We start from the raw sequence: 27,933 nt of genomic DNA on the forward strand, positions 1-27,933 counted from the left end.
CTGAGTTGCTGCCTTGGCCAGAGTCCGGAGCAGCCACCGCCCGAGTGCGCTAAGCTCAGTTCGCAGCCCGCGCCGGCTCCCATCCCGGCCCGACCCCTACCCAGCCCGGCCAGGCTCCAAACGCAGGTGCGGACGATCGGGGCAGGTATCGCTGAGGCGAGGGAAGCGGGGCGAGCGGACGAGAGGCCGATCCCCGCCGTCCCCGGGCAGGTGAGGGCGGGAGCCAGGGAGAGCCACCCTGCACGGGCGGCAGGGGGCGCCCTGGGGTCCTGGGCGCGGTGACTAAGTGGGCGCGAGGTTCGCGCGGAGCGCGACTGGGGGCTCCGAGAGCCGGTGTCTGAGAAAGGTGGGGAGGGATCAGGGCAGGTGCCTCCGGGTCGCGCCTCCCCCGGGACCCGCGGAGCTCGCTGGGCGCCGCGTCCCTGACTCTGGCCCTGCTTCTTGCGGGGGAGACTTTAACCTGCTCGGCCTGCGTCCCAGCGCTCACTCTGTAATCAGGAATTTACTGTTTGCGAAACTTGCTGCCGCTGGTCTCTTTGGGGCCACCGTCACCCCACCCCACGCGTTATCCTCGCTTTCCCTCCCTCTCTACTCCCCCAGGCCTGGGTGGGGCCCTATTGTCTACGCCCGGCTTGCCCAACTGTGAGGGCTGAGCGCACATTTTCCTAGAGACGCGGGCCCCACCTGCCGAGCAGGTGAGCACACGGAGTCCCGAGGCCCTGCCCTCCAGCTCTGCGAGCCTGGTCGGGACTGTACCTGCGGCGCCTCTCTCCGCTCCGTTCGGGTGGGTGCCGGGCTCTGGCTCCGCCAGCGGAGGCGGGATGGGATGGCAGGGGGATTGGTGCTGGGCCCGGCTCCGCGCCCAGCCGGTGTCTGGCACCCGAGGCTCAAGATAGGGGTCTGGGCGGAGGGGTTGTGCACGGGTGGAGAATTCACCGGCCCAGTTTCCAGTAGCTGCGGCTTCCAGAGTGTTGATATGGGAACAGGACTACCCTTCCTTTCTATCCTCTTCTTGGCGGAAAAATCACCCCGAACAAACTTTCCAGGAAGGAGTATTCACGGCGGCTTTCTCTGGGGGTTTTCCTGCCTCCTTGCCCGGGGCTTCCCGCAGGCTTTAGGGGTCCTTCTCGGAGCAAAGCCCCCTCCCCCAGCCGGCCAGGCTGAACCTGGGCAGTGCCTGCGCTGTGACCCCGTCCTCCCAGCCCCCACCTCCATCCTGTTTGCTGGGCCCCTTGGGGCCTGAGGGGGGGCCGGGGTGGGGGGCCGGGCCAAAGGGGAAGCAGCTTCTTCCTTGTCTTCCTGTCTCCGGGGACCACCACACCCCCTCGCAGGAGGTCTGCCCTACAGGCTCTCTCCCGAGCTCTGCCCCCCTCCCCAGGAATGGGGGTGGGGCCGGGCCGGGCCAAACTGACTGAGGGTGGGGGGAGCGATTGTTCTGGTGTTTTTTTCCCCTCTATCCCATCCCCCACGTTATTTAGCTGGCTGGGGATTGAGTCCGAAGAGCGCGGAGCAATGGGGCTGGATTTCCATTTGATTTCTGGGTTTTGAAGGTGCATTCCTTCTGGAGGCTTTTGAAGTCCTTTTCCCACCCACCCCCTTTCCGGAGAGACTTCGATGGGGAAGGTGGGACTGGAGGAAGGCTTCAGTGGGGAAGGTTTCAGGCAGAGCTGCGTTAGTTGCTGCCCTCCCTACTCCCCCCCAACAATTTCCTGAGAGCGCCTTCCCTGGCCTCCTTGGGGAACAGAAAGGGGGGATGTAACAGCCAGGTTCTCCATTCCTGAGATGAAGGGAAGATTGGGGGGATCAGAGTTGCTTGCCCTGACTCACTTGGGAAGACCCTTACCACCCTACAACTCCACCGTGGGGGGTAGATGGGAGAGTGAGGGCGGAGGTCAGACCCACCCCATGGAGTGCCCTGGGTCAGGGGGAGCCTGGGTCAGGGGGAGTCCCATACCTCTTCTGCTCCAGTGGGTGTCACAAGGGCAAGGAGTTTTGGCAAAATAACCTGTTTTCCCTCTTCTCTGTGCCAAAGTGGAGGAGGGGAAGGCATTGTTAATTACACTGGTTAAATGATTAGGTTAGCTAATCTGTTTCCTGGCTTCCATGAAAAGATAATACTGAGGAAGTATTGTTAGGAGGTGCAAACTGGCTACTTACTGGACTGGAGGGAGAGGGGAAAAAAAGGTAGGATCCAAGTGGTCATTTCTTGCTAGATCAAGCCTCAACTTGGGTGACATGAGCCCTCTCCATGCCTCCACCCGGTCCCACCCCACCCCAGTTACAACCCCATTTCCTCTGGAATCTCTGTTTGGGCTGCCAGAGATGAGGCTTTGAGAGTGCATTGCATGGGAAAGAAGGGGTACTGACTGGGCAGGTACAGGTGACGGGGGTCTCTCCCTGGCCTGGGAGGGCTTGTGGAAAAGAGCCACCTTAGAATGAGATGGGGCAGTTGACTTCTCTACAGAAGGGCTATTATTTGGACAGATGTTATAGTGGGGCAGTTCTGAGCATAGGGATTTAGGCTTGGACTGAGCTAGGTTTGATTCCCAGCTCTATCGCTCGTTACTTGCGTGGCCTTGGTCAAGTCACTTCACCTCTCTGAGCTTCAGTGACCTCCTGGGCAAAATGGAAATAATAGTACCAACTACCGAATAAGTACTTGATAAATGGTCACTTAAAAGGTAAGGGGCTACTTACAGATTCCAAGCACTGTCATTAACTGTTCTCACTTAATCTTTATGACCATCCCTCTAGGCAAGTATCATTACCCCATTCTACAGGTGAGGAAGGGGAGTTAAGTAACTTGCCCAAGGTTGCACAGTGAGACCCAAGCAGGGCCAAGGCTGGCATTTGGGTCCTTTGGCGCCAAGCCCAGGGCCCATCTTGCTGTATCACCCCACCATGGCTCTGGGAGGAATTTTTCTGCCATCCCTTTTTTGAGAGTCTCTGCTTAGGAGTTTGGGGAGAAGAGAATTCCAAAGGGTCCAGGGTGGTGTGTGTGGTTGGTGAAGGCGGGGCTAGGTTTGCCAGGTAGGGGTGACTCACGTCCCAGCCTCCTGCCCTCTGAAACCCCTGACCCTCCCGTGAGTTGGTTTTTGGTTCCTGGTGGAGGGGGCTGTCTCCCCAAGGCCAGGGGCTGTGGCGGATGTGTGGAGGAGGTTTCGGCAGGGAGAGGAAGGCAGGGGTCAAAGCTGCTGCCGCCTCCTGGCTTGAGCTGGGCCGAGCTGTGGACTGTTCTGGACTTCTCCCTGTATAGGAAGTGGGAGTTGTATGCTTTGCGGGGGGCTGGAGCTGGGCCAGGATAAAGGGGGGCCTGTCCCCTGGGGAGTGGAGAGAAACGAGAGTCAGATTTAGGACCGGACCAGTGTCCTGCCTGGACTCTACCAGTCAGCACTGCCAGGCTGGTCTAGGGCGGGGAGCTGGCTGTCCTCTGGAGCTGGGAGCCCTGGGGGCTGGGAGTAGGTTTTCTGCTGCTGAGGAGGCCTTTCTGGTGATTGGGGTGGGGTCAGCAGGGCCTGGGTCCTGGAGGGAGGGGCTGGTGTCACTGTCCTCAGACCTGCTGGCACGTCTGCCTACTGGGCACCTGACACCGGAATGGGCCTGGGAAATGGGGCCTCTATCTGTGTCAGTACAGCCTGGGTACTGAGCCTATCGACACGGGGCTTCCAGATCCCTTGAGGTCAGGAGGGGACCCTAGGCATGGGGAGTTACTGATCCTGGAGAAGAGAAGGCTGAGGGGACTTGATGTGACAAAGAAAGAAAGAGAATGAACTTAGTCCCGGGTGATTGCTGTGAAAAGGGTGACAGGCTTGCAGTTTTCCAACAGCCCTGAGGACACAAGAGCGATTGGGACTCTTATGGAAGGAATGGAGGCTAGACAGGAGGAAGGACTTCCTGCCTGTTAGAGATGAGATCTTGAGTTGATGAGCAAGAGGGAGATCCTGGTGGAGGCTCAGGGTTGACTCTTCTCGGAAGAGGATGAAGCAGGGTCCCATCCCTGTGAGCTGGGGGAGAGCCAGGCTGCCCCAGGAGAGAGGGCAGGTAGGAATCACTACCCTTTGGGGCGAGTCTGAGGTCTTTTGGGGTCCCTGGGGAAACTCTTAGTCTTGTGTCTTTTGGGAGGAGAGACCTGGCCATGTGAGAGGCAGGTGGCCATGAGCCGCTGGCCCAGTGACCCCTATGAAGAGAAGCAGCAGTGTGACTGGGGCAGGTCATCAGGGTTTGTGTCTCTGCAAGCAGACACCTTGAGGCCTGCCTCCAGGGACGTGGTTGAATCTGGGGGAGGTCTGGGGGGCGTGGACTGTCCTGATTTCCAGCAGCTTCCTTGATTAGGCTGAAGAGAAAGCTCACCGACCACTCCCCCTTTGCTCAGCCTCCTGGCCCCTCAGGCTTTGGGGGCCCTCAGGGCAGGAAGCTCAGCTTTCTAAGACCTGCAGAGTGTGGGTTACAGGTCGACTGTCTTTCCTCCCTGTGGGGACAGAGGATTCTTGTCTCTGGTGAGTGGCAGGGACAGGGGAGAATTGGGACGGGGCTGGGCAATCAATACACTGCTTATTTTGTGGTGAGCGGAGGATGCACTCACTACACAACTCCCGCTCCCACTTGATTGAAAAAGTAACATCTGATCATTTTACAAAACAGTTGGAAAGTTTAGGAAAGTTTCCAAGAGAAGAAAAAAAGTCACCCGTAATCCTGTTGAGGCATCTAACCATGAACATTTCCTTCCCTTCTCTTTTCTTAGCATCCTCCTGTTATCTCAGCCTCGCTCTCGGATGCTCTTATGCTCTGTATACAATAACAAATTTTAACCAAATCTTTATCCGAACCCTAGTTTTCTCCAGCAAATGCTGAACAGGGAAGTAAGAGTTGGGTCTTCCCTGCTTTTCCAGGAGAGGGCCAGGCAGCGATCCTTGCAGAATGAAACCCTGGGGAATCACACCCTGAGGAGTGGACATGAGCTGGGGACGGGCTCCCCAAGCCCCCCTGGGTGGGGGCGGTCAGGTGGGGACACCAGGCACTTGGGTATTGAGATACGTCACCGACCCAAGTGAGTCCTTAGCTGTTGTTTCCTGAGGCTGGTAAAGTGTTTTTCCATTCCCAGGAGTCCCGGTTTAGGGTCATCTGCCGGTTTGGGATTTTTGCCCACCCAGGGTCCCCAGCAGGGAATGGCGCTCCAGCTGGAGCCCTCTCCAGGGGAGCCTGGAGGTTCCCAGGGTCCAGCCACCTGGCTAGGCATTTCCCTCTCCTCCAAGTCCCCTTCATTTTCCCACCCTGGTTTGTTTGCTTTGGGCAGGAGCCCAGAAGGAAGAAAATAAACAGCAGCTGGGTCGGCCTGACCTGAACCTCCACTCGCAGCCAGTGCTGGGCCACAGCTCAGGCTGTCCTCCAGCCTGGAAGTGAGGGGTTTCCTCCGGAAGCTCAGGATGGGCTTCTGTATCTTCTCCCGTCCCCAGAACCCTGGCCACACATGGTACCCGCTTCAGTCCCTGCCCGTTTGGAATGACCAGTCTGATGGGGGAGACCACAGTCTCTGCTAAGGAACATCTAGTGTGCGGGTGGTGGACATTTCTCCTGGAGCCACCCGTCTGAGGGGAGAGGCCTAGATGGGAAGCCCCAGCCTGATGGGGGAGACAGGGCTCTCAAGGGATGCAGTCCTGTCTGTCTCTGTACTTTTGTAGAGTCTGTTTCCGTCTGTGCTTGGGACCGCTCGCCAGATCTCTTCTGGAGCCAGAGACGGAGTGGGGAAGGGTGGTGGCTGGCGACACTGTGGAGCCCAGCCTCTCCCCTGGGGCTGCTATGTGGGGAATGTCCAGGCCTGACTGGCCTGCAGGCCCCCAGCTGCAGAAGGCGGCACGTGTGACCGGGGAGAGGGGCAGCGCCATGTCTCCACCTGGCCTCCCCTCCCAGGACCTGGACATAACTCATCCTCCCCGGCCACACCTCCCCCGACCCCAGGGGCTCTGGCCCAGGGCCGGGAGGCAGCTCCCCTTCTAGCCTTCATCTGAGGGGTCAGGGAAAGGAAGCCTGGGTCTTGCCCTGAGTACTGGGTCCCGCAAAGCAGGCTGGCTACCGGCTACCTTGCCAGGCCCATCTCTGCTGGCTTCCTCCTCTGCCATGTCTGTGCTTCCCTAGTAGAAGGACGCTTGCCTGGGCCTTTCCTACCAACAGAGGCCTTGCACAGTCATGGCTGTGTACCATCCACACAACACACAGCCGTCTGAAGAAGGGAGTGTCTTGATTGTCTCTACTTTACAGAGGCGGAATGAGGCTTCGGGAAGTTGCGTGATTCGCCCGAGGGCACGCGGCCAGTGAGCGCGGGGGGCTGGATGGAGCCTTCCCCTGACCCCCATGCCCTCCCGCCCTGCCCATGGCCCCCTTCGTCTGTCATTTTCTGAGCCCGTGATCCGTGTCTGCACAGGGTGCTGGCCTCTGGCCCAAGGAACTTCTGGGGGGCCCTGACTGCTCTGATGCAGTGTTTCTGAGCCGGGTCCCAGCTCACCTCTCAGGCAGCCCATTTCCTGTCCTGGTCTCCCCGTGTCTTATTGACACTTGGCGTCCTGCAGCCCGGCCCAGCCCGTCACTGGGGCAGGTACTGGCAGGGCGAAGAAGCCTGATGCAGCTCTGGTGGGGGTTCTTTTTATTTCTCTTTAATTTTTTTTTGGCCGTGACGCATGGCATGCAGGACCTTCGTTCCCCGACCAGGGATCGAACCCGTGCCCCCTGCAGTGGAAGCACGGAGTCCTAACCACTGGACTGCCTGGGAATTCCTGGGAGTTCTTTTTAATGTCAGAGCTGGGCCACACTCTGCCAGGACAGTCTTCGATTTAGGGTGCTTGCTGCCAGCCCCCTGGGTCGGCCACGCGGAGGAGGAAGCAGGAGCGACAGGCAGGGCAGGCCCCAAAGCAGTCCCCTTGCTTGCAGACTCCTGGCCAGTGTGGACCAGTGGGGGAAGGGTCCTTCGCACACCCTCTTCAGGGCCCCTGTCTTCTCTCTTCCTGTCCCTTGCCAGGTCCCCCACCCCACCCAGTGATCTCTGAGCTGGCTTCTTCCTCCTGCAATAGAGACTGCTTGCTAAACAAAGTGCGCCCATTCAACTCAACTCAGGGCCCCGCCCTGTGTTTGGCTCTGCCCGGCTCCCGCCAGGGTGCAGGGGCAGGGCCCGCGTCTGTCTCGCCTCCTTCCACCCTGGCTCTGTCCAGGGGCATTGTGGCGGGTGTCACTCCAGGTCCAGGGCGGAGAGGGACAAGACCAAACCGGGTGCGGCCTCCTCCACCCTGGGAGCTGCAAAAACAGCACTTTTGTTTCTTGTGAAAGAATTCCCTTGGGGCTTCCCTGGCGGCGCAGTGGTTAAGAATCTGCCTGCTAGTGCAGGGGACACAGGTTCGAGCCCTGGTCCGGGAAGATCCCACACGCCACGGAGCAACTAAGCCTATGTGCCACAACTACTGAAGCCTGTGTGCCTAGAGCCCGTGCTCTGCAACAAAGAGTAGCCCCCGCTGGCCGCAACTAGAGAAAGCCCGTGTGCGTCAACGAAGACCCAACACAGCCAAAAATAAATAAATAAATATATTAAAAAAGAAAAAAAGAATTCCCCTGGTTCTCCTGGGGAGTAGGTGGGGAGAAAGGTGGGACTGCTTGACAGCCCTGCCTGAGGTCTGACTTATATCTTTCCTGTGGCGGGAGTGGCTTCCCACCAGCATCCTTTCTTCAAGAAGAGTTCTGGTGCATGTCCTTTCTGGACTGCTTTCCACCTCTGACCCTGCCCACCCTCAGCCTTTTCTGGTCTGTCATGGGAATTCTGACTCTTTATCCCTAGAATCTTAGATATCAACTTTCCTCTGAGATCACCTGGGCTAGCCTTTCTGAAGATGAAGCACAGAGAGGGAAAGCTGTTGCCCAAGGACACACAGCAAGTTTGCAGCAGAGGTGGGACTAGAACCTGGGACTCCTGATTGCCAAGCAGCAGGTGCTCGGCTGCACCTGTGCCCCTCCTGCCCCCTGCCCCTCACTCTCTTCTGCAGCAGGGTGTCTGGCATTCTCTCCTTGGTGGGCTGGAGGCTGGTTGGCAGTGAGGCAGATCTGGATTTGAGCAGAGCGCCACTGTTTTTCAGCCTGGAGCTTGTTTCCTCACCTAGAAACTGGGAATAATAAAATGCCGGCCAGGGTTGCTTCTAGGGAAGCATGAGATTCATTTGCTAGTTAAGGCTTTCCCCCCACCCCCGCCTCCCCTCCGCCATGGATCCTGTGACCTCTGAGGGCTCTGTCTCGCCCTGGGCAGCTGTCCAGCCCTCAACTTCTTTTGGCTCCAGGCCTGGGCTGGCGGGGGTTGGTGAGGGGCCTGCTGAGGAAATGCCCCTCCTATGGCCAGCCTTGACCTCGGTGGTCCCTTTGGATATGGGGCTGGTGAGGGGATTGTCCCTGAGGTTCTGGCCAAGGCCTGTATCCCTCTTACTTGGCTCAGAAGCATCAGGGTAGGCGGTGGTCTCTACTGGGGAGCAGCTTTTTCTGGCGCGGGTTGCGTGTTTTTACTGATAGGGCTGGAGATGTCCAGTTTGTCCTAAGCGAATCTGACTGAGGCTCGGAGTCCAGATGTCGGCTCAGCCCTCTGCCCGGCAAAGTGGCCTTTACAGGGTTAATGCAACTGTATTTACTGATGCAGTTTCATCTTCCTTCTCCAGTGCTTGGATGTCCAAGGCCTCCTGCCTGAATTTTCTCCCTGGGGCTTCTGCGACAGGCTTTCTCCTCCCAAACTCTCCTGTATTCTCTGTGTCCAGGGAAGGCAGGAGTGCCGGGCAGTGTGTGGTTAGGGTGGGGGCGGGGGGGAAGGGCTTCCCCTGAAATAGCCACACTTGGCCGGTGCCTGGAAAGCAGCTGGGCACGTCTGGAGGCACCGAGCCCGCTTCTGTTTATCAGCCTGAAACTCTGAGTCACTCGGGGTGATGGGAGGAGAGGAAGGAGTCCGCGGGGAGCTGGTCTGGCTCCTGCCTCTGCCGGTTCCAGGTGTGCTCACAAGCAGACGGGGAGCTGGGGTCGCCATAAAAGGCAGGGTGACATGAAGGATCTTTGTCATCCTCCCGGAGGGTAGCACTGGGGCCATCCCAGAAGACATATCCTTGGTGATCTTTGTTCCTGGGGTGGGACCAGGCTCACCAGCCACTCCAGCCTCGTCCTTAACTGGTCTCCCAACACAATGGGACAGTGGGTTTGAGGTGCTGGGTACTGCTGCCCAGCCTCACGGGTGGACCAGCCTGGGGTCTACTTGCCATCTGAGGCCACACTGGGTGTGCACAGGCCACAGACTCGGGTGTCACTCACACCTGGGCCTGGGCCTGGCTCTGTCATTTCTCTGCTATGCCTCCTTACTGGGTGGAGCCTCAGTTTCCCCATCTGTAAATGCGGGAGCAGAGCATGTGCTTCGAAACCCACTTGTGAGGATGGTGACCTTTTAAAATTTATTTATTTTATTTGTTTTTTAAATTTTTGGCTATGTTGGGTCTTCGTTGCTGTGCGCAGGCTTTCTCTAGTTACGGTGAGGGGGGGCTACTCTTTGTTGTGGTGCGCGGGCTTCTCATTGCAGTGGCTTCTCTTGTTGCGGAGCACAGGCCCTAGGTGCGCGGGCTTCAGTAGTTGCGGCACGCGGGCGCAGTAGCTGTGGCTTGGGGGCTCTAGAGCGCAGGCTCAGTAGTTGTGGCGCATGGCCCTTGTTGCTCCGCGGCATGTGGGATCTTCCTGGACCAGGGCTCGAACCCGTGGCCCCTGCATGGGCAGGCGGATTCTTAACCACTGCGCCACCAGGGAAGCCTTCTTGAAGGACACCAGGAAGGCCCTCACTGGGGCACAGCCTCCCTTGCCCGTCCTCCCAGCTGCTGGACTCTGGAGGTCAGCACCGAGACGGGAGCTGGACAGACCAAGTGAGAGTCACCACCTCCCTGGTAGAGTCAGGCCCAGCTATTCATGAGCCTCAAGTGGCCCCAAGTCTCTGAATAGTAGTCTGCCCCACCCTGAGGGAGAAGCAATACTGATATCTGGCCATGGTCACCAACATTGAACACCTACTGTGTGCCAGGCACCAGGCTGGGTCCTTTACGAATCTGGTCCTCACAACAGCCTACGAGGGAGGTGGTGCTACCCCATTTTACAAATGAGGACTGAGGTTCAGCAGAGCCTCTGAAGTATGTGGCTGAGATTTGAACTGGTTGGTGGGATTCAGAATTCCGGGAAAGGCTTCTAGAAGCTGGAGTGCTGGAGAGATGGGGTCCTTAGGGCCTGAGCCTCTGGGGTCACTCGTGATCCTGCCCCATCTGCAGGAAAGTGAGATCTTGGAGTCTCTGAGGCTTCCCAGACAAACCTGTCTGGCTGCTTCCCTGCCCCACCCGGTTTCCTGCCCAGTGCCTGGGGTGTAGCTGCCTCACCTCTACAGTGCTTCCCAGGGGGCCCCAGTGGATGGGGGTGGGTCTGCGGGACCCTAGAAGCTGTTGAAGGTCCTGAATGCCTTCTCCTGTTCTGGGGGTTTGGGGCTGGGACAGCAAGGTGAGTGAGCTGAGGGCTGGGTTGGGGCATCTGGCCCTTTATACCCCTCCCGCTATTGGGTTCGCCCCACCCTGGGCTGGAGGTCAGAGATGCAAGCCCAGGACTCACAGACAGGTGTCCCATCCTGGCAGTCCCCCCCTGGGCTTGGTCTCTCCTGTCTCCCACCCTCCTCCACAGCCTGCTGACGGCCTTGCAGCTGTGGTGCGGGTTAGGGGTGATGGGCAGGGCCTGGGGAGAGGCTGAAGGTGGGGACTGGGCCTGTTGATGGGATGCCTCACTGCGGCCAGCTGATTTCCTGCCCCTCCTTTGTGTCCCCAGCAGCCACCATGGACGTGATGAACCTGATCGAACAACCCATCAAGGTGACGGAGTGGCAACAGACGTACACCTACGACTCGGGCATCCACTCGGGGGTCAATACCTGCGTGCCCTCGGTCAGCAGCAAAGGCGTCACGGAGGATGACGAGGCCTGTGAGCGCCAGTACATGCTGAAGAAGACCACCACCTACACCCAGGCGGTGCCCCAGAGCCAAGGTCAGGATCCCTGGGGACTCTTCCATGGGACTATTCCAGCCGAAAACCAGGCTGGGCACTGGAGGGAGGTCAGGGTCAGAGGAGGCAGACTTTAGGGGGCTCCCGGTCTGAGGAGGGAGGCACAGCTACGGTTGTTTGTTTGTTTTTTTTAATATATAAATTTATTTATCTATTTATTTTTGGCTGCACTGGGTCTTCGTTGCTGCGCACGGGCTTTCTCTAGTTGCGGTGCACGGGCTTCTCATTGCGGTGGCTTCTCTTGTTGCGGAGCATGGGCTCTAGGCATGCAGGCTTCAGTAGTTGTGGCACGTGGGCTTAGTTGCTCCGACGCATGTGGGATCTTCCCAGACTAAGGCTTGAACCCATGTTCCCTGCACTGGCTGGTGGATTCTCAACCACTGCGCCACCAGGGAAGCCCCACAGCTCCTGTTCTTAGACTTACCAGTCTGAGGGAGGAGGCACAGCGACTTCAGAGCGCCCTCATCTGGGAGGGAGGCAGATTCCTCTTCCATGAACCTCTGGTACGGAGCGGAAGCGTAGACCCTGCCCACCAGTCTGAAGGCAGAGGCACAGTCTTTGCCTTCCGTGAACTTACAGTGTGATGAGGAGGCATCACTGCTGCCTTCAGGGAATTCAGGGACTGTGGGGAAGACACAGTCCTCTTGCTCCAGGAGCCTCAAATATGCCGGGAAGGCAGAGCCTTCCCCACCAGCCCAGGGTGCCCTGCCTCTCTGGGGGAGAGGAGTATCCAGTCCTGTCTGTAGTCCACAGATACCTCCAGGGCCCTGAGTGTTGCAGCCCGGAGAGCTATGGGAGGTGGGGAGGGCGCTGGGTAGGCTTTGGCAGCCTGGGCCACGGCAGAGCTCAGCCTCTGCACCCTGGGGAGCTCCTCCCACACGGCAGGCAGAGGCCTCTCAGCCTGGCAGGGCCAGGCATTGTGTTGGTAGCTGAAGTACAGCATCCGGACGGGAAAGTCACGTGGATGGTCTCTCCTTCCCGACTGACTGGAGGGTGGAACCTCTGCCTCCCTCTCTTCGGGGCTTTGGGACACTTGCCAGGGCAGGGCTGCCTGCCAGGGCAGGGCTGCCTGGGAAGCCGGGGCACCTGTTTGTGGGACTCCCAGACCCGCCAGGGGGTGGAGCCTGGACTCTGAGCTGAGAGCCCCCCTCTTGCTTGCTGAAACCCACAGTCTGGACTTTCCCTCTGATCTGCTGTATTCTACCGGGTGGCCCTCTGGGCCTCTATTTGCCTGCCCGTATAATGGGAGAGTTGTCTCCTTTGGGGAGGATGAGGGTATAATTAGAACCGTGAGATTTCAGGGTTGAAAATAGACCGAGGTTGTCTCATCCTACCCCTACCTGGTGGTGAAGGGAGGGGCATAGAGTCGGGGTTGGATTCTGGAGTCAGGCTGTCTGAGTTCAGATCCCAGCTTGGGTTCTTATAACCTCTCTGTGTCTCAGTTTTCCCATCTATAAAGTGGAGATAATAATAGTCCTTACGCTCTAGGATTGTTGTAAGATTAAATGAGAAAAGTATAAGGAAAGCACTTAATGCACTGCTAAGCACATAATAAGTACAGGCACTCCTCGTTTTATTGCACTGCACTTTATTACACTTCGCAGATACTGCGTTTTTTACAAATTGAAGTTTTGTGGTAACTCTGCATGGAGCAAGTCAATCGGTGTCATTTCTGCAACAGCGTTTGCTCACTTCATGTCTCTGTGTCACATTTTAGTAATTCTTGCAATATTTCAAACATTTTCATGACTATTCTATTTGTCATAGTGATGTATGATCAGTGATCTTTGATATTACTACTATGACTTGCTGAAGACGCAGATGACGGTTAGCATTTTTGGGCAGTATTTTAAAATTGAGATATGTACATTTTTTAGACATAATGCTATTGCACACTTAATACACTACATACAGTGTAAACATAACTTTTATATGCACTGGGAAACCAAAAAATTCATGACTTACTTTATTGCAATATTCACTTCATTGCAGTGGTCTGGAAATGAAACCGCAGTATCTCCAAGATGTGCCTGTACTCAAAAGATGTTAGCTATTCCTTTTAATAATAATAATCTCTGAACTTTTTTTTAGCAATATGTGCCAGGCACATGCATCCTTTCTTTTTTTAAATTAATTAATTAATTTATTTTTGGCTGTGTTGGGTCTTCGTTTCTGTGCGAGGGCTTCCTCTAGTTGCAGCGAGCGGGGTCCACTCTTCATCATGGTGCACGGACCTCTCACTGTTGCGGAGCACAAGCTCCAGACGCGCAGGGTCAGTAGTTGTGCCTCACGGGCGCAGTTGCTCCGTGGTATGTGGGATCTTCCCAGACCAGGGCTCGAACCCGTGTCCCCTGCATTGGCAGGCAGATTCTCAACCACTGCGCCACCAGGGAAGCCCCCATCCTTTCTTTTTTTTTTTTTTTTTTTTGCTGTACGCGGGCCTCTCACTGTTGTGGCCTCTCCCGTTGCGGAGCACAGGCTCCGGACGCGCAGGCTCAGCGGCCATGGCTCACGGGCCCAGCTGCTCCGCGGCATATGGGATCCTCCCGGACCGGGGCACGAACCCGTGTCCCCTGTATCGGCAGGCGGACTCTCAACCACTGTGCCACCAGGGAAGTACCTCGTCATCCTTTCTTTTAAGAGCAATTCACAACTTTTTTTTTTAAGATTTATTTATTATTTATTTTATTTGTTTTTAGCTGCGTCGGGTCTTAGCTGCGGCACGTGGACTCTCCATTGTGGTGTACAGCCTTCTCTCTAGTTGTGGCATGTGGATTTTCTGTTTTCTAGTTGTGGTGCGCAGGCTCCAGGACGTGTGGGCATTGTAGTGGCACGTGGGTTCCAGAGCACGAGGGCTCTGTAGTTTGTGGCACGTGGGCTCTAGTTGAGGTGCGTGAGCTCAGTAGTTGTGGCACATGAGCTTCGTTGCCCCGCGGCATGTGAGATCTTAGTTCCCTGACCAGGGATCAAACCCGCATCCCCTGCATTGTAAGGAGGATTCTTTACCACTGGACCACCAGGGAGGTCCCAATTCACAACTATTATCTCATTTAATTCTTGTAAGAATTCCCTGCGACGGACAGAACAGGTGGTGCCCCATTTTACAGATGATGTAACTGAGGTGATGATGCCCTCCTCAAGGTCACTGGTTAAAGGTAGAACTATGAGTGGTGGTCTGGGAGGCGGTCCAGAGGACCCAGATGGGATGCCTGCTCCCCAGTGTCCCCCTGCCTGCATCCTGCAGCTCAGTCCCTGCCTGTTGGCCCCCAGGTGACCTGGATTACCAGATGTCCACGACAGGCAGAGCCCAGCGGGTGCGGGAGGCCATATGTCCTGGTGTGACAAGAGAGGACAGCTGCCTGCTGGCCACCCAGGTGGAGGGACAGACCACCAACCTGCAGCGGCTGGCCGAGCCGTCCCAGCTCCTGAAGTCGGCCATCGTGCATCTCATCAACTACCAGGACGACGCCGAGCTGGCCACCCGGGCCCTTCCTGAGCTCACCAAGCTGCTCAACGATGAGGACCCGGTCTGTGAGGGGTCTGGCTGGGGTGGAGGTGGGGCAGGGAAGGGAGAGGTCAGGTGTCTGCAGGAGAGGGCCCTACCTGGGGTGGAGGGAGGTCATTGACCCAAAGCCCCATCAGTGGGAAGAGTCTGACCCGGGTCTGTCTGAGCTTTGTGGAGGGGTCTCCTGGCCCTTCCTTCTCACAGTGGCAACCAGCCTGGCCCATCTGCTCAGATCCTCCTGTCCTCCCCCTCCCCCCAGGTGGTGGTGACCAAGGCGGCCATGATCGTGAACCAGCTGTCGAAGAAGGAGGCATCTCGGCGGGCGCTGATGGGCTCGCCCCAGCTGGTAGCAGCCGTCGTGCGCGCCATGCAGAACACCAGCGACCTGGACACAGCCCGCTGTACCACCAGCATCCTTCACAACCTCTCCCACCACCGCGAGGGGCTGCTTGCCATCTTCAAGTCGGGTGGCATCCCTGCCCTGGTCCGCATGCTCAGGTACCGACCCCTACCCACCGCGGGAGCCTGGGGCTTCCCCTCCCTTGGACTCCCCAACCTGCCCACGTCCCTGGGCTTCCATACATTTACTGAGCACCTACTATGTGCCAGGTGCAGAACCACACCCAGTCTTGGTGCTCAGCTGCTCACAGCCTAGCAGGGGAGACAGGCATGTAACTCGCAGGTTAGTTATCAGGATACAGTATAGATGAGAGCAGAGGTGTGTCCAAGATTGGTCAGCGGAGCTCCAAGAAGCTGTTCACTCTAATGGCAGGGGGTTGACGGATGAGTGGAGTTTGGCTGGTGTAGATGAAGGGAAGAGTATTACAGGCAGAGGGAACAGCATGTGCGAAGTCCTTTGCCACCTTTACCTTTCCCAGCCTTGCAGTGTTGATTGGCCTTTTTCCTTACATCATATGAGGCTGCGAGTTACCTAAGGGTGGAGATACTGATCTTATTCCCCTGAGTCCCTTGCAGGGCCTCTCTAGTACGAGGCCTTCCACATGGCAGTTACTCAGTAGGGACAGGTGTCGAGGGGACAAACCGTGCGTTAGCACCCAGCCGGGAGCATAAAGCAGGAGGAGTCCTGGTCCCAGTGGAGAGAGGAGAGATGCTGTGTGCTTTGTGCATAAAAATGGGGCTGGGGGGGGGTGCTTCCCTGGTGGCGCAGTGGTTGAGAGTCTGCCTGCCGATGCAGGGGACACGGGTTCATGCCCCGGTCCGGGAAGATCCCACATGCCGCGGAGCAGCTGGGCCCGTGAGCCATGGCCGCTGAGCCTGCGCGTCCGGAGCCTGTGCTCCGCAATGGGAGAGGCCACAACAGTGAGAGGCCTGCGTACCGCAAAAAAAAAAAAAAAAAAAAAATGGGGCTGGGGGACTCCCCTGGCGGTCCAGTGGTTAAGACTCTGCGCTTCCACTGCATGGGGCGTGGGTTTGATCCCTGGTCAGGGAACTAAGATCCTGCATGCCGCACAGTGTGGCCCCCCAAAAAAAAGTGGGGCTGGACTCGAGGGACACCATTGGGGTGTCAGTACTGAGAGGTGGCCCACATTTACCTGGGACCTGACTCACGTGACCCCCTTGCCCCTCTCCCAGCTCCCCCGTGGAGTCGGTCCTTTTCTACGCCATCACCACGCTGCACAACCTGCTGCTGTACCAGGAGGGCGCCAAGATGGCGGTGCGCCTGGCAGACGGGCTGCAGAAGATGGTGCCTCTGCTCAACAAGAACAACCCCAAGTTCCTGGCCATCACCACCGACTGCCTGCAACTCCTGGCCTACGGCAACCAGGAGAGCAAGGTGGGCCGCACCCCACCCCCAACCAAGACCTGCAGCCCCCGTGGCATCACCCTCCGTCCAGCGGCAGCTTCAGGACACTGCCTTCTTACCCTATTTAGGTTAAATATATATGTGTATACAGATGTACATGTTTCACCATATTACTGGATATTTTGAGGACAAGGGAAAGAAGAAATTCATTATCCTCATACGACCGTGTGCTTCTCCAGTGCTTTCCTGTGGGCATATTTGTACACAGTTGTACTTACAGCAATTTACAACTTTGCATCTGTTTTCTGCGTGATATTAAATTTTTCTTTTTTGGCTAGACTGTCCGCAAAACCACCCTCTATAACAGCAAATAGCATTTCACTTAAGTGGAGGCCCCAGACTTTATTCTGAGGGAGGGCATCTAGGTTGCTCCCGATTTTCCACCTTGATGAACGCACGATGCTGTAATGAACATATTCAAGTACACAGCCTTTCCCAGAGAGTAGGAAAAGTTTTTCATCAGTGGGGCTGAGGATTTTTAATATCTCTAAGCTTTTACGCAGAATTCCAGGTACTTTCCAAAAGGATTGCATTATTGCAATGCCATCAGTGGCAATGTGCGTTCGTAGTTTCACCTCATCCTTTCCAGCATTGTGAATTACCTTTTTTTGTAACGTTTTGGCTTATTTAATAGTCACAAAAGCTGTTCAGGTTTTAGATGAAGCACAGTAGTAACAGCTGTGTCACCCCCCTTCCTTCTTTGTTCCCTGTCATGGTCCCTATCTGTCTCACACGCATTTCCCCCCTCCCTCCACAGCTCATCATCCTGGCCAATGGAGGGCCCCAGGCTCTCGTGCACATCATGCGGAACTACAGTTACGAGAAGCTGCTCTGGACCACCAGCCGCGTGCTCAAGGTGCTGTCCGTGTGTCCCAGCAATAAGCCCGCTATCGTGGAGGCTGGTGAGTACTGTGGCCGGTGAGGGTGGCCCATGTGGCCGGGCAGGCGGGGGTAGGGGCTCTGACCAGTGACCAGGCTCAGTCAGCGGTGCTCCCCTGTGGCTGAGGTGCCCCTGTCTCCCACCCCAGGTGGGATGCAGGCCCTGGGCAAACACCTGACGAGCAACAGCCCCCGCCTCGTGCAGAACTGCCTCTGGACCCTGCGCAACCTCTCGGACGTGGCCACCAAGCAGGTGAGGGAGGTTGTGGAGCCTGGGTCTGCCTCTTCAGCCACCTCGTCCTTCCATCTTACCATGTCCAACCTCCTGTCTGGGAGTCTGACCTTAGGAGCTGGGGAAGGGCTGAGACCTCTGTATCTTGCTCCACTGTGGCTGGGGATGGAAGTGCCCTGTAACCCCTCATCCCTTTAGGCTCAAGGCTCTAATCCCTGTTAGGGATTCAGAAAGGGGACTAGATGAAGGAGGCTGACGTTTCTTGGCTGAGGTTCAGGTGGTGTCAGAGGAACAGTTCTGACCTAGACCCTGGGCGGGGGGGAGCAGTAGTGTGCAGGAGACGGCTTGGGGGTCGCCAGTGCCTAAAAACAGCTTAAGGAAAAATGCAGTTTCAGGACAAGTCTTCTGGTCCCTCTTCCAACCTGACTGTCACTGCTAAGAATTGCATCGATCGGCTGCTTGTTGAGCACCTGCCACGTGCTGGGCTCCACTAGGCACCGGGGACATTGGCTCCTTTACCCCTTTCAGTACTGGGAGGTAGAGTGTGGGGCCTAGATGAAGAAACAGAGGCTCAGGTGGTCCAGATACACAGTGGAATATTACTTAGCCATTAAAAAGAATGAAATAATGCCATTGGCAGCAACACAAATGGACCTGGAGATTATCATACCAAGTGAAGTAAGTCATTCAGAGAAAGACAAATATCACACGATGTCGCTTATATGCGGAAGCTAAAAAAAAAATGATACAAATGAACTTACTTATAAAACAGAAACAGACTCACAGACTTAAAGAACAAATTTATGGTTACCGGGGGGAAGGGACAAACTGGGAATTTGGTATTAACATGTACACACTGCTATATTTAAAATAGGTAATCAACAGGGCCTACTGTATAGCACAGGGAACTCTACTCAGTATTCTGTAATAACCTAAATGGGAAAAGAATCTGAAAAAGAATAGATACATGTATATGTATAACTGACTTTGCTGTACACCTGAAACTAACACAACACTGTAAATCAACTATACTCCAATATAAAATAAAAAATTTAAAGAAAAAGAAAGTTTTCACAGAAAAATAGAAAAAAAAAAAAAGAGAGGCTCAGGGAGTTAAGGAACGGCCCTTGGTCACAGACAGCAGAGCTGGGATTTGAACTCAGGACTGTCTGTCCCCAGATCCTGGGCTCTTCCTGTTCCATCACGGCCCACATGGCTCCCCTTGGGAGAATGAGGCTCCTGGGTTAGGGGTGTTTCCTGAAAGCAGATTTGGCCTGGGGACCACAGAATGGGCAGCAGCTTAAGGCCCAGAGAGGGGAGAAGCGTGTAAAAGTGGGTCAGCTGGGCCATGGAAGCATGGACCTCCTCAACACTTTCTTTCTGGCCTAGGGGCCTCCCTCGGCCTGAGTAGAGCTCTGTTGGGTCTGAGGACAGGAGCGGGTGGAAGGAAAGAGCGTGGAGCTTACAGACAGGCCTGAGTTCAGATCCGGCTCACTAGCTGTGGGTCTGTGGGCAAGGCCCTCAACCTCTCTGGACCTCAGCTGCCCCGTGACTACCTTCTCACGGGTTTTGGCGGGATCACGGGGATGAACACACACAGGCAGGGCCCATCGAGTATGAGCTGAGTGGGCTGGAGACCTCCGTAGGCCATCTGTTCTCCCGGGTACACTTGGGAAGACCCTGCGTTTGGGAATCTCCCTCACTCTGCCTCCCCCGACCCCAGGAGGGCCTGGAGAGCGTGCTGAAGATTCTGGTGAACCAGCTGAGCGTGGACGACGTCAACGTCCTCACCTGTGCCACGGGTACTCTGTCCAACCTGACCTGCAACAACAGCAAGAACAAGACGCTGGTGACGCAGAACAGCGGCGTGGAGGCGCTCATCCACGCCATCCTGTGTGCCGGTGACAAGGATGACATCACAGAGCCCGCCATCTGTGCCCTGCGCCACCTCACCAGCCGCCACCCCGAGGCCGAGATGGCTCAGAACTCCGTGCGCCTCAACTACGGCATCCCGGCCATCGTCAAGCTGCTCAACCAGCCCAACCAGTGGCCGCTGGTCAAGGTACCGCCCACTGCACGGTGGGGTCCAGCGAGGGGAGGAGCTCTGAAGACCAGATTAGGCGCTGTATGGGTTCAGGCAAAGCTGCGGTAACAAAGAAGCCTGAAATACAGTGGCTCCGATAAGACAAACGTTTACTCCTCTCTCATGTTCCGGGTTAGACCTCCTGAGACCCAGACTCCTTCTATCTCGTAGCTCAGCCATCTCCTAGAATAGAGCTTCAAAGTTTAATATGCACAGGAATGCCCTGGGCGGTCTCATTCAACTGCAGGCTCTGATTCGGTGGGCCTGGGGTGGGCCTGAGAGTCTGCATTTCTAACAAGCCCCCAGGTGATATTGGTGGTCCATGGAGCACATTCCTCATGCCAGAGGGTCTGGTCATGAGGGTGGGCTGTCCTCACACGAACAGTTGGACTATATCATCCCCATAGGTGCCTTTTAGCCCTGGAGAAGTAGGGAGGGCTAGCAGCGACCAGAAAGTGGGACACAGCACTTCAGCCCATACTCTGGAACCTGGTCATTTGGCCACATCTGGATGCAAGGATGTTAGCACTGTTTTATGTGTCCTGCTCAAACTCAGGAGGGTTGCGAAAAAGACGAAGGGTAGAGAGGATTCTGGGGACACTGGGTGTCTGCTACCGGGAGCCAGGGTGGAGCCTTCTTCTCGGGGGGCTGCCTGGGTAGAGGAGAGATGTGTATCAGTTCGCTGTCACAGGCAGGGGAGGTGAGGGTGAGCCAGGGCAGAGCTACCGGTGTGTGTGACACCTGGTGCTAGAGAGTGAGGGAAGCCGCCGTAGACTGGGGTCTTGTCAAAGGGCGCGGGAGCCGGCTGGCAGGGGCTCCTGTTGCCTACGTTTTCAACAATAGAACAGTCCAGATGAGAATGACTCTTAAGTGATTATATATATCGTATTTTAAAGAAAGGGCAGCACGCGGTCCCTCCCCTCCTTGGTCTTGGTCTGCAGCACAAGCTCGAGGTGGGCGGAGGGTTTGCACCCTGACCCAGCAGCTAAGTTGACAAGTGACCTTGGCAGGTCATCCACCCTGTCCTCATCTCCCCCGTGATTTTCATCCCTGCCCTCCTGGTTTCTTGTTTTGAGGATCAAATAAGATGATAAATTGCTCCCCAAGGAGCCCTGGGAGGCCAGAATGGCTCCTGGGAGTGGGAGGACCCTGGGGCAGAGACCTCTTCCCAGAGCCGCCTGCCGGGGGTTGATTACAGTGTGAGCGTCACCAAAGCAGGAGGCTTCGGGGTCACCCCTAGTGAGGACCCCCTCTCCCTTATAATCAGGGTTTGGGAACTATCAGAAAAGCAAGACTATGTTGTCTGTGAGTGGGAGGTAAGAGAGAGGGGACAGGGGGCAGTGTCAGGGCCTGGGGGCTGATGGAATATTCTGGAATGGGGTATCATTTTAGCAGGGGCTCTAAGAGTTAGACATGGGGACCCACAGATTGTGTGGAATACGGGGCATGGGCTGGGGGTGATCTCATTCTCTGGAGATCTTCCAGCATGTCTGTGGCTGGCCTGGGGGGCAGAAGAGATGAGAGGGGAAGGAGGAGATGATGCTGGAGAAGTGATGCCCAGGAAATGCCCTTGATGAGTGTCCCTTTTCTTGCCAGGCAACCATCGGCCTGATCAGGAATCTGGCCCTGTGCCCAGCCAACCATGCCCCACTGCAGGAGGCAGCGGTCATTCCCCGCCTCGTCCAGCTGCTGGTCAAGGCCCACCAGGATGCCCAGCGCCACATGGCTGCAGGCACACAGCAGCCCTACACGGTAAGTGAGCTGCAGGGGCCTGTGACCCTCTACCCGGGGAGTCAGAGTGTCCTCTGTGTGAACGTGTGCGCACGCGAGTGTGTAAATAGGGAGGCGAGTTGCAGTTGATGCCAACTCCAAGGACCAGTGAGGTTTGCCAGCGTCCTGGGGGCGTGTGACCACTCCCAAGGGCTACCTGTTGCTATGCCCCAACGGCTCTCTCTTGTACAGGACGGCGTGAGGATGGAGGAGATCGTGGAAGGCTGCACCGGAGCCCTGCACATCCTCGCCCGGGATCCCATGAACCGCATGGAGATCTTCCGACTCAACACCATCCCCCTGTTTGTGCAGGTGAGTCTGGGGCAGGTGGGCAGGAGAGGTTCCCCCAACCCCTGCTTCTGCCCACTGCTGAAAGGGGAAGGTTGCCAGCCATGGGTTTGAGGGGGTCTGGGCCAGGCATCAAGAGGTCTTTGGAGGAGTTTGGAGAGAAGTGGCCGTACCAGGAGTGACCACTTAGCAAACGCCAGCAAATGAAAATAAAAACTATGTTTTAATGTCCGACAAAACCTAAAAGCATTGAAAAGTAAACAGCAAACTGAGAACATATTTGCAAGCATTACAACAGGCAAGAGTTTAATATCTTTCATATAAAAAGAGCTCGTTAATACTAGACCCCAGTAGTTATATAAAAAGAGGCACATGCAATTCCCAGCTGGCTCATAAACAGACAATGCTCGGGACTTCCCTAGTGGTCCAATGGCTAAGACTCCGCACTCCAAATGCAGGGGACCCGGATTCAATCCCACACCTAAGAGTTCACATGCCACAACTAAAGACCCCGCGTACCGCAACTAAGACCCAGCGCACCAAATAAATAAAGAAATATTAAAAAAACCAAAAAACAAAAAGCAATGCTCAACCCCAGGAGTTTAAAGAAATGAAGATTACCCTGCAGTGAGAGCCCATTTTCCACTATCAAATTGGCAAAGAAAAAACTGAGAGTGCTTGGGCTTCCCTGGTGGCGCAGTTGTTGAGAGTCCGCCTGCCGATGCAGGGGACATGGGTTTGTGCCCCGGTCCGGGAAGATCCCACATGCCGCGGAGCGGCTGGGCCCGTGAGCCATGGCCACTGAGCCTGCGCGTCTGGAGCCTGTGCTCTGCAACGGGAGAGGCCACAGCAGTGAGAGGCCCGCGTACCGCAAAAAAAAAAAAAAATGGAGTGCTTTGTGCTGATGAAGATGTGATCAAATGGGCAGTCTTAGACCCTGCTGGTGGGAAGATAAGGTGGTAGAACCTTTCCAGAAAGCAGTTTTGAAATATGTATAGACAGCCAAGTAGTACAGGTCTGGGACTCTGTCTTTATGAAATAGCATAATGTAATTGAACACATGGCATAGGTGTATGCACAGAGCTGACAATTGCAGTGTTACTACTAATAATTGAAAATTAACCGACTGTCCAATGATAAGAGAATGGTTAAAAAAAGAATGGTCCATTATATCATGTGGTCATAGACAATGGTGTCGAAGAAGAACTTTTAGTTTTTGAAATTTCTTTCCTTTAATTATTAACGTTCAGAGTAAGGAATTGGTGCCGGTAGCTACCTCCACTTGCGATTGATGAGGTTTTTTTACTTTTTGTTGTTGTTTTGCTTTGTAGCATTCTCTTTCTCTCTCTCTCTCTTTTTTTTAAAATTTAATTTTTTATACAGCAGGTTCTTTTTTAAAAAATTAATTTATGTATTATTTTTGGCTGAGTTGGGTCTTTGTTGCCGCGCGCGGGCTTTCTCTGGTTGCGACGAGCAGGGGCTGCTCTTCGTTGCGGTGCGCCTGCTTCTCATTGCAGTGGCTTCTCTTGTTGTGGAGCACGGGCTCTAGGTGCTTGGGCTTCAGTAGTTGTGGCTCACGGGCTCTAGAGCGCAGGCTCAGTAGTTTCGGCACACGGGCTTAGTTGCTCCGCGGCATGTAGGATCTTCCTGGCCCAGGACTCGAACCCGTGTCCCCTGCATTGGCAGGCGGATTCTTAACTACTGGCACCGCCAGGGAAACCCCTATACAGCAGGTTCTTGTTAGTTATCTACTTTATACACATCATTGTATACATGTCAATCCCAATCTCCCAGTTCATCCCACCACCACCACCCCCACTCCCCCTGCTTTCCCCCCTTGGTGTCCTTACTTTTGTTCTCTATATCTGTGTCTCTATTTCTGCCTTGCAAACTGATTCATCTGTACCATTTTTTGAGATTCCACAAATATTAATAGTTAATATACGATATTTGTTTTTCTCTTTCTGACTTACTTCACTCCGTATGACAGTCTCTAGGTCCATCCAAGTCTCTGTCTCTTTCTCTCTTGAGTATCAATACGTGCGCGTAGATTTTTTTTGGCTGCTCTGTGCTGCTTCTGATTTGTTCTCTGACCAGGGATTGAACTCACGCCCTCGGTAGTGAAAGTGCAGAGTCCTAACCACTGGACCGCCAGGGAATTCCCGTGAACTCATAGATTTTTAAAGAAAAGTTATTGAATAATGTGGGAAAATGCTTTATGCTACAATGTTTGATAAAAAAACAGGAATCAAATATATGTATATGACTATGATAAAAATCCAATGCAAAGAAGCTGTGTCTGGGTGGGGGATTGTGTCCAGCGTGCTTTTCCATTTCTTTTTACTTTTCTTACACTTTTCATGCTTTCTACTATGGACTTGGGTTAAATCCAAAAAACGGAGGCAGAGATGGTCAGGGCGGTGAGGTGCCTCATGCCCGCCTGCCTCACGCCCACCCCACGCCCCCTCTCCCCAGCTCCTGTACTCCTCAGTGGAGAACATCCAGCGTGTGGCCGCTGGGGTGCTGTGCGAGCTGGCCCAGGACAAGGAGGCGGCCGACGTCATTGATGCTGAGGGGGCCTCAGCCCCACTCATGGAGCTACTGCACTCCCACAATGAGGGCACCGGTGAGGGGCTGGGCTGGGGGCGAGGGGTCGAGGGGGGAAGCTGGGCCTTGTTCCTCCAGCCTGGGTGGAGGCAGGCACCTGACGCGGCCCGTCCTTTTCTCTGCTCAGCCACCTACGCTGCTGCTGTCTTGTTCCGCATCTCCGAGGACAAGAACCCAGATTACCGAAAGCGTGTGTCTGTGGAGCTCACCAACTCCCTCTTCAAGCACGACCCTGCAGCCTGGGAGGCTGTGAGTATCCCGGGTTGGGCTGCAGTGTCTGGTTGTGCAAGTTGTGTACTGCACAAGGATTGCACTTAGGGAGGCCTCTACCATCCTGTCAACTTCATAGATTTTTATTTTATAATTGGATCATTTATGACAATCCCCAGCAGATGGAAGTAGTGGGTTGAACCGTCTACTGTTTTTGACCTACAAAATGGCACTTTTATTTTGTCCAAACTAATCTGAAGTGTTGGGGCAGGGGTGCCTTTCTCTAACTTGCACAAAGGTGCCGTATAGGCTGGAGGCTGCCCTGATCCTGGGTGGGGCAGCTCCTGGCACCCATTCTCTAGTCCTCTCCCCTCTACTCCCCTCCCTGCTCTAGTTCTGAGGGTGCCTCCTAGCATGAATGGTGGGACCCTCCACCCTGGGGAGGTGCCTGAGGAGAGGAGTTCATCAGAGCTCTGTGTAACCCTATCTCATCCTCTGTTCCTTCAAGGGGTCTTTGCCCCCAGCCTGGAGCCTACATTTTCCACCCTTCCCCTCCCACAATGTTTCTCTTTGTCTCCATCCTCAGGCCCAGAGCATGATCCCCATTAATGAACCCTACGCAGATGGTAAGTGTGTGCAGAGCCCAGGGCAGAGGGGGTGCGTGTGTGGGTGTGAGCAAGGGGGCAACTTTGTGACCCCAGGGCCAAAGGACCAGTGACAGCCACTGTCGTGTCCACATGCACTTCTGTCCGGGTCCCTGATGTGAGAGTCTGGGGAAGGGGGCGGACCCACTGGGGGCGGGCAGAGGTAGAAAGTGTGTGGCTGAGGGCTGTCCAGACCCCCACGCAGGGTAACCTGAGACCCTGGACGGAGCTCCCTTCTCCTCCCCAGACATGGATGCCACCTACCGCCCCATGTACTCGAGTGACGTGCCCCTGGACCCCCTGGAGATGCACATGGACATGGATGGGGACTATCCCATTGACACCTACAGCGACGGCCTCAGGCCCCCCTACCCCACTGCGGACCACATGCTGGCCTAGCTGCCTGGACCCTAGTATGGCGACCCCTCCCCGCCCTGCTTTGCAGCTCTCCTTTCCCGCTATGGGCTGCTGAGGCTGGGGCTTTCCCTTCCCTTCAGAACCTCCTTCTCATGGAGGCCCTCTCAGGTTTCCCCTGAAACCCTGGCTCCTTTCTGGGGGGAACAAGTGTGGGGTCTCTCGGTGCTGAGCTCCCCCAGGGAAGGTGTGCCTCGCCTGCCTCATTCTGTTATCTTTGCTTGAGGCGAGGAGTCCTGCCCCTTCTACCATGGTGGCCGGGTTATGCACGAACTCCTACGGGCCACAGGGCTGGCCTGACCCCTCTGTGTCTGCCCCTCCCTCCAGGTGCGGTTCCCCATCTGAGAGGCTCTCCTCGCAGGCGTTGGGGCGAGATAGCCAAGTGCCTGAGCCTGGGCAGGAGGGCTGCAACTTCCTGCTGAACCCTGCGCCTTCAGAGGTCCTCTGTAGGGTCTTTCTCGGGATGGCGATCTGCTCTTGCTTTCCTGTTCTGGGCTGTGGGTCCAGGGCCCGACACCCCCTCCCACCCCCGAGGCCCTGGCACTAAAGCTTTAGACTTGAGGCCCCCACTCTGTCCCCCCTCCTCCTGGGCTTCCCGTCTCCATAGGGCCGTGGTTCCTTCTCCGGCTGGCTCCGATTTGGTCACTGAACTTCACCAACTGTACTGAGCCCCTGGGGTCTCCAGGCCCCAGGTTCAAGGCCCAAAGGCCCAGAATCCAAAGCTTATCTTGAAAAGTTCAGGGATCCTCTGACCAGGGGGATGGGGCGGAGATGCGGAGAGTGCCTCCCCTGCGCCAGGACATGGCCTGCTCCCTCCCCAGGATGCACAGTTGGCTTTGGCCCCTCCCAGGGTTAGCAGCTCCCTTGCACCTGTCCCGCCCACACAACTGCCCTAGCTGACCCCCGGAAAAGTGCTCTTGGCTGACCCCTCTGGTGTGCGGTGAGGGGCTTTCTCTTCCCCTTCCTGTTTCAGACTCCCCCCACCACCTCCTGCACACGGGTGTGGGGGGCTGGGGAAGGTCCCAGTAGAAAATTTTATTATTATCGCTTTATGTTTTTGGTTATTGGTTTTTTTGTATAGACCAAAGCAAAGAAAATAAAACTAAGGCACAGATCTGGTGGAGGCTGTTTGGGGGAGAGGGGTGGGGGGGGCGGGGCTCCGTTAGCAGCCTGATGCCTCCTCGGCTGGGTCCCGAGCGTCCACGGCTGCCTTGTGTGTGGAGAAGGCAAGGTGCGGGGGAGCGGGGGGGAAAGGAGCCGTCCAGGAGCTGGAGTTGATTTAATTTAATACACACAACTTGGAACCTTGGGAGGCTAGGAGGGGTGAAGAGATGACTGGGGGTGAGTCCCCCCTTTTGGGCACACCAGGCCGTACTTATCTCTTCAGCGGTCAGCCTCCTTGCCGGCCTCTCAACTTCCAGCCTGCTCTGCCCCCGTCCAGCCTTAATGAACATTGGCCCATCTCTCCAGGGCAGAACACTACCCCACCCCCACCCCACCCCCCCGCCCCGCCGTGGCCTGTAGCTTGGAGTCCCGGCCCCTTATTGGTCGGTGTGTGGTGGGCCCGCCCCCGCCCCTGCACCCCTCCCCTCCGTCCCTTCAGCCAACGTCCTCCGCGCTGTTTCTTGCCTCCTGATCATTGTCCATGCTGTTCCCTCTGCTCTCATTTCACCCATCACGGTGCCACTGTCAGCTTATGTGACGGTCCCCCGCCCACGTCCCCAGATTCTCCTTCCTGGGGAGGGCTGAGTATAACACACATGCCAAGCCTGGAACATGTGGCCCCTGCGGGCCTGCTCTCACCAGATCCGTTGCCTCATCTCTATACCTGCCTGGAGCTCGGGCCGTGGAGGGAGGTCATGGCCTTGTTCTTGGAGGAGCAGTGGCACAGGTCTGGTGTTGGGGGCAGGGCAGGGAGCCCAGTAAGGCGGCAGCTGAAAGGTGCAGGGGAGAGGTGATGAGATGCTGAGGAGAGCTCTGCTGAGAGGGGCCGTGGAATGGGAGGGGAGAACAGAATTTTCAGAGATCATGAGAAGGTCTTTTTTTTTTTTTTGGCCAGTTCTCGCGGCTTGTGGGACCTTAGTTCCCTGACCAGGGATTGAACCCGGGCCCTTGGCAGTGAAAGTGCACAGTCTTAACCACTGCACTGCCAGGGAATTCCCACGAGAAGGTCTCTTAACAATGCGCTTTCTGTACTCTGTGTTCAGGGCCTGCCTTAGTCTGCTCGGGTTGCTATAGCAAAATACCATAGACTGGTGGCTTAAACCCCATTTACTTCTCACAGTTCTGGAGGCAGGAAGTCCAAGATCAAGGTGCCAGTAGATTCCATGTCTGGTGAGAGCCTACTTGGCTTGCAGACAACACCTCCTTGCTGTGTGCTCACATGACCTTTCC

General features: G+C 55.8%; 1 protein-coding gene across 4 annotated transcripts; it reads left to right on the forward strand.

Moving 5' to 3' along the window:
- Positions 1 to 26,654, forward strand: JUP (junction plakoglobin). Of its 4 annotated transcripts, none has more exons than XM_082678287.1 (15): positions 1 to 126; positions 10,849 to 11,064; positions 14,353 to 14,609; positions 14,847 to 15,085; positions 16,181 to 16,382; positions 17,170 to 17,314; positions 17,441 to 17,544; positions 19,247 to 19,585; positions 21,203 to 21,358; positions 21,569 to 21,688; positions 24,140 to 24,290; positions 24,399 to 24,520; positions 25,068 to 25,107; positions 25,373 to 25,538; positions 25,867 to 26,654. In XM_082678287.1, the coding sequence occupies exons 2-14, from the start codon at positions 10,857 to 10,859 to the stop codon at positions 25,522 to 25,524; spliced, it is 2,235 nt and encodes a 744-aa protein (XP_082534413.1). In that variant the 5' UTR covers positions 1 to 126; positions 10,849 to 10,856; the 3' UTR covers positions 25,525 to 25,538; positions 25,867 to 26,654. The 4 variants fall into 4 exon arrangements, with proteins under 4 accessions (XP_082534413.1, XP_082534414.1, XP_082534416.1 ...); XM_082678288.1 differs by having other exon boundaries at positions 65 to 210; XM_082678290.1 differs by lacking the exon at positions 1 to 126 and adding an exon at positions 697 to 784 and having other exon boundaries at positions 10,852 to 11,064.
- The last annotated feature ends 1,279 nt before the right edge of the window (positions 26,655 to 27,933 follow it).

Source organism: Grampus griseus (genome assembly GCF_964374135.1).
Source record: "Grampus griseus genome assembly, chromosome: 20".
Classification (NCBI taxonomy): Eukaryota; Metazoa; Chordata; class Mammalia; order Artiodactyla; family Delphinidae; genus Grampus; species Grampus griseus.